Here is a 6,000-nt window from a genome sequence, read left to right on the forward strand (position 1 = left end):
TATCCAGAGCGACTTGGAGCTGTTATAGCCGCAAAACGTAGCTCTACAAAGTATTGACTTTAGGGGGGTGAATAGTTATGCATACTTTTAATGCTATTTTGTCTTATTTGTTGTTTGCTTCACAATAAAAAAATATCTTCAAAGTTGTGTCCATGTTCTGTAAATCCTCAAACAATACATGTTAATTCCAAGTTGTGAGGCAACAAAACACGAAAAATGACAAGGGGGTGAATACTTTTGCAAAGCACTGTATATCACTGTTGTATATCACCAAATTAAATGTTTTTAACATGATTAGAAATTCCAATTTTCCCCCTATTTTTCAGGTTAAAGCAACTCCTTATGACACAAGCAGACAAGTTCACGGCAGAAGAGGTCAGTTACTTCTACTACAACAGCATTAAACATTTCTGCAGCAATGGGGGTTATTTACTAAAGGCAAATCCACTTTGCACTTGTAGTGCAAAGTGCGATGACGAGATGTTACCGGGTTCTCCTCCTCACACAATGATCGTGTGTGAGGAGGAGATTGCGGTAACATCTCGCTCCCGCTTACAGTACACACCAACACACACTGATTGCCCCCCCCCCCCCCAATAAAGAGGACCTGTCACCACCCATCATAGTACCTGTCACTCACATTTCATCTGAGTACCTGTCACAGACCATCTGAGTACCCAAGTACCTGTCACAGTCCATATGAGTACCCGAGTACCTATCACAGTCCATATGAGTACCTGAGTACCTGTCACAGTCCATCTGAGTACCCAAGTACCTGTCACAGTTCATCTGAGTACCTATTTTCATAGTTAGTAAGGTTGAATAAAGACACCAGTCCATCCATTTCAACCTGACTGTACATTGCACACTCACATTGGTCACTATCCTCAAGGAGCCCTCAATCTATGGTCCCCATTCATATACTAGAGCCAATTTTGGACAGAAGCCAATTAACCTACCTGCATGTCTTTGGAGTGTGGGAGGAAACCGGAGTACCGGAGGAAACCCATGTAGGCACAGGGAGAACATGCAAACTCCAGGCAGGTAGTATTGTGGTTGGGATTCGAACCAGCGACCCTTTTTACTACTAGGTGAGAGTGCTAACCACTACACCACTGTGCCGCCCTGTCACAGTCCATATGAGTACCTGAGTACCTGTCACAGTTCATCTGAGCACCTGTCACAGTCCTTCTGAGTACCTGTCACAGTCCATATGAGTACCTGAGTACCTGTCATAGTTCATCTGAGTACCCGAGTACCTGTAACAGTCCATATGAGTACCTATCACAGTCCATATGAGTACCTGAGTACCTGTCATAGTCCATATGAATACCTGAGTACCTGTTACCGCCCTTCAGAATACCCACATACCAGTCACCAGGCCATCAAAGTCACAGAGTACCTGTCACCAGGCCATCAGAGTACCTGTCACCAGGCCATCAGAGTACCCGAGTACCTGTCACCAGGCCATCAGAGTACCTGAGTACCTGTCACCAGGCCATCAGAGTACCCGAGTACCTGTCACCAGCCCATCAGAGTACCCGAGTACCTGTCACCAGCCCATCAGAGTACCCGAGTACCTATTTGAAGCCCATGCCTCACAGAATATACATTGGGGTGTTTGCATTCCAAAATGGGGTCATTTTGTGGGTAATTCCACTGTCCTGGTGCTCCAGAATCTTAAAAAGTGTTATAGGTAGGAATGAAATGAGATGTGTAATTTATGCTCCTAGAAAGCCTGAAGGTACTACAATGTTATAAAATAAAATAAAAATAAATAAATAAAAAAATCGTCATTTTGCAAAGAATTGTGGTAAAAAATTACAACTTAAGAAAACTCACCATGCTACTTGCTTAATACCTTGGAATGTCTACTTTCTAAAAAGGGGTCATTTGGGGGGTATTTGTACCTTCCTGACTTGTTAGTCCTTGTTAGTCCTGTTTCACACGAACGAACTGTCAGTTTTTTAGGCGGACCTGAACAGACACCCCATAGACCTCTATGGAGCGTCGGATGTCAGCGGTGACATATCCGCTGACATCCGACCCGCTCCGATCACAAAAAGTGTGACGGAGGAAAAAACCTACTTTTCCATCTGTCTGAGGATCAAATCGTGTGACGATGGACTCTACGGTCCGTCCTCATCCGATCCACCATAGGGGAGAGCAGCACTCTGACAGGTCCGTCCCTGCACAGTGTGCAGAGGTGGACCTGTCAACGGAGTGGTCCTCCGCTGAGCAGAGCGGGCTCCGGACACATTCCTGTGAAGGAGCCCTAAGAGCCCGTTCACACTGAGGCAGCACGACTTGCAGCGCGACTGCCTCAGGAGACCGGGATCCAACTTTAGCGGCGGCTTGCAAAATTACTTCTGTATCGGAGCGAGAATGGTTCCATTGCACAGAGCGTGACGCGATTTGTCAGGCGGTTAATTCGCCTGACGGGTCGCCCCTGTGTGAACCGGCTCTCAGTGTCTCAAGAAATGAGATTCACCTGATGTACCGAAGGCCTGATCAGATGTGATAAATTTTCAGTGATTGGCTCCATAGTTTGTGGACTCTATAACTTTCCAAAGGCCAAATATTATACACTAATTTGTTGTTATTTTTACCAAAGATATATAGCAGTATAAATTTTGGCCAAAATTTATGAAGAAAAATTACTATTTAGCAAAATGTTATGACAGAAAAAAAAAAAGGCATTTTTTTCACAAAATTTACATATTTTTTTTATTTATAGCACAAAAAATAAAAATAAAAACACTGGTGATTAAATACCATCAAAAGAAAGCTCTATTTGTGTGAAAAAAAGGACGCAAGTTTCATATGGGTACAGTGTTGCATGACTGAGTAATTGTCATTCAAACTGTGAGCCCTTGTACACACGGTCGGAGAATCCGTCGGAATGCGTCTTATCGGACCGTGTCGTCGGATAATCCGACTGTGTGTGGTATGCATTGGACTGATTCCGTCGGAATATCCGTCGGACCCAATTTTCCAACATGTTGGAAATATTTCCCAACCAACTGGGCCGATCGGACCTAATCCGATCATGTGTAGCGAATTTTGATCGGACCAAGTGCCACGCATGCTCAGATCAAATACCTACATCAAAGCTATTGGCTACTAGTCTGAATGTAGTCCCATCGTAACGAAATTACGTCATCACGTTCTGAAAGATCTGATTTTTCGACAACTTAGTCTGACCGTGTGTATGCAACAGTTTCGGACACAATCCGACGGACAAAATCCGACGGAGAAAATCCGACGGATTTGGTTGTCGAAATCTCCAACCGTGTGTACAGGGGCTGAGAGCGCTGAAAGCTGAAAATTGGTCTGGACAGGAAGGGGGTGTAAGTGCACTGTATTGAGGTGGTTAATAATGTCTCCAGAGCCACTGTACTCTAGAATTGTCACTCTCTTTTTGCATTTTTTAGGTAGAACAGATGTATGCTGTGACCCCCATTGACGTGGCTGGGAATATCGACTACAAGTCACTGTGTTACATAATCTCACATGGAGATGAGAAAGAGGAATCGTAAACTTCTTTTGATTATAATTGGGCAATTCTACCCTAAATAAAACTTTTATTTTCTACATCCTTTCAATGTGTTTTAATTGTAAATTGGCTTTGTTAGTTTACTGTCACTGAACTGTATAATGCAGGGGTGCTTAAAGCGGGGTTCTACCCTAAATTGGAACCTCCACTGATCGGAACCCTCCCCCCCTCTGGTGTCACAATTGGCACCTTTCAGGGGGGAGGGGGGTGGAGATACCTGTCAAAGACAGGTATTTACACCCACTTCCAGGCATAGACTCCCGTGGGAGTCTACGCCATTTCCTGCCCTGCCGCGCTGTCTGCTGGGACACACACGGGTCTCAGAGACAGCGCAGAGAATTCCTATTGCGCTGCGCGACTCGCGCATGCGCAGTAGGGAACTGGGAAGTGAAGCCGATTCGCTTCACTTCCTGATTCCCTCACCTAGAATGGTGGCGGCAGCAGCCGAGAGCCGAGCGATCGATCGGCCTCGGCTGCCGGCATCGCTGGAACCCGGGACAGGTGAGTGTCCATTTATTAAAAGTCAGCAGCTGTAGTATTTATAGCTGCTGGCTTTTAATATTTTTTTTGTAGGTGGAATCCCTCTTTAATCAGTGGCCTTCATGTGACCTCAAGCCCTGGGATGGCATGTTGGCAAACCCAGATCGTGGGTTGCTGACCTGCCATCCCAGAATATCAGAGTTTATGGAGCCAGTGCTGGAGGAAGCAAGCAGCTGTGGAGGGAGCAGGATCCACATAAGCTGATGCTTCCTCCATAGCGCTGGCTCCTGTCCCAGGAGAAGTGCATTTTGTATCACTCTAAACCTAACAGCCTAGTGATGCCAGCAGAAGCTGAAAGACAAAAAGGTCAGTTTATTAAACATCACATACTTTTGCAATGGGCATATTGTAAGGGTTATTAGGCTGCTTTCACACTGATCTGCAGGAATGGTCTAGAGTCGATAATGAGAATAATACAATAATAATAGGCTCTGAAATGTTTCTCTCTGGAATAGGGTCCCAGGTCAGTAGAAAAAAATGAAGGTTAAAGGAAACCTGTACTGACAAAATATATAGGCTGCCACTGTGCAACTCTCTTTTAGAAAATGCTAATTGTAAGTCTGCTGCGTGTTCATCTTAAGGGCTCTTTCATACGGGCAGACTCTGCCAGTGGATCAACCTGCTCAGTGGGTGATCTCTCCGCTGATCCCACTGAGCAGGTGGATGACAGGTCTGCGTTTGCTCCACTGATTTAGAGCAGACCCGGACACAACCCGCTTTCCTCTATGGGTGTTTGGATGTAAACGGACCGCCTGTCTGTTTACATCTGATCCGATCCGCCAAACAGATGAGGAACAGATCCCCCATATGGCTGTTTTTGGAGGCTAGGATTGGATCAGATGTCGGCTGGTGTCAACAGACACATGCCTTTTGATATCCGCTGCTCTATAGAGGGCAATGGACGGTCTGATCGGGTCCACCTTAAAAAAAACTACAAAATTATATCTGCGCTTGGTTAAAAATATAACAATGGCAGCCAACAATAATAGGTTTGATCATACACAAATCATAAACAAATATAAATCACAACAAATATCCTAAAAAGACAGATCATATAAAGTCAAATATAGAGGATAAAGATGGTAAAATTGAAGATGATATAGTCCATGCACCAACTGAAGTGGATAGGAAAAAGATGCACTTGTCACCACTGTGACAGAAAGGGCAATCCTGCTTACCAGACTGTGTTGACCCTCAGATTATAAAGGGTCATAAACGCATAGATCAAACACAGGGGAGATGGATCACCAGAACACCACTCTGACTCAGGAAAGATGTGAATCACGATCCCAGGAAAGGGGGCTCATACTTCAAACGGTAGGTGAATGCAAAATAGCCTTTTCCCTTAAAGGACACAAAGAATAGAAGGACACAACAATAGAGCAGTATATTCTAAAAAAAGCTGGATCGCTACTTTACTATAAGTTAGTTACACTCACATTCATCAATATAAAAATGGCATATCTGTGTACAAATGTCCATGGCAAAATAGCGTGCTTATGTCGTCCTGTCCTGCCTTTCGCTTTTCGCCATCATCTGACGTCTTCAGAAGCATGGTGGCTGGATGCAAACACGCAAGTTATACAGAACAAGCCGTAAATGACCGGTCGGAAATAACAACTCTCTCATGCGCTTCACCATGTGTGCCAAAAACACGGAAGAGAAAAAAACATAATGGCCACATGTCCCGCTAAAAGCAGAAATGAAAACAACTATTAAAAAGGAGAAAATTTAACCTTGCTGGATCAGAGCAAGAAAGTAAATATCACCCAATTTTAATGGAGATCATTGCCTAACAACGTATAATATATAGCCCAACCCCTTACATTAGTAAAAATTACATATCATGCACAGTGAATGCGCCACCAAGAGGACAAAAATAAGTACAACACAAACCACATAGA

At 44.2% G+C, this 6,000-nt stretch overlaps 1 protein-coding gene across 1 annotated transcript in view; it reads left to right on the top strand.

The window, feature by feature from the left end:
* MYL7 (myosin light chain 7) overlaps nt 1-3,594 on the top strand; it is a 29,705-nt gene extending 26,111 nt beyond the window's left edge. The window contains exons 6-7 of the mRNA XM_077469682.1: nt 327-375; nt 3,435-3,594. Coding sequence (XP_077325808.1) covers nt 327-375; nt 3,435-3,539 — 154 coding nt within the window. The 3' untranslated portion in view covers nt 3,540-3,594. The remainder of the gene's footprint in view (nt 1-326; nt 376-3,434) is intronic.
* Nucleotides 3,595-6,000: the final 2,406 nt, after the last annotated feature.

The sequence above is a fragment of the Lithobates pipiens genome, unplaced genomic scaffold, assembly GCF_037356315.1.
Source record: "Lithobates pipiens isolate NorthernLeopardFrog02 unplaced genomic scaffold, aLitPip1_a1.2 Scaffold_8, whole genome shotgun sequence".
In the NCBI taxonomy this organism is placed as follows: Eukaryota; Metazoa; Chordata; class Amphibia; order Anura; family Ranidae; genus Lithobates; species Lithobates pipiens.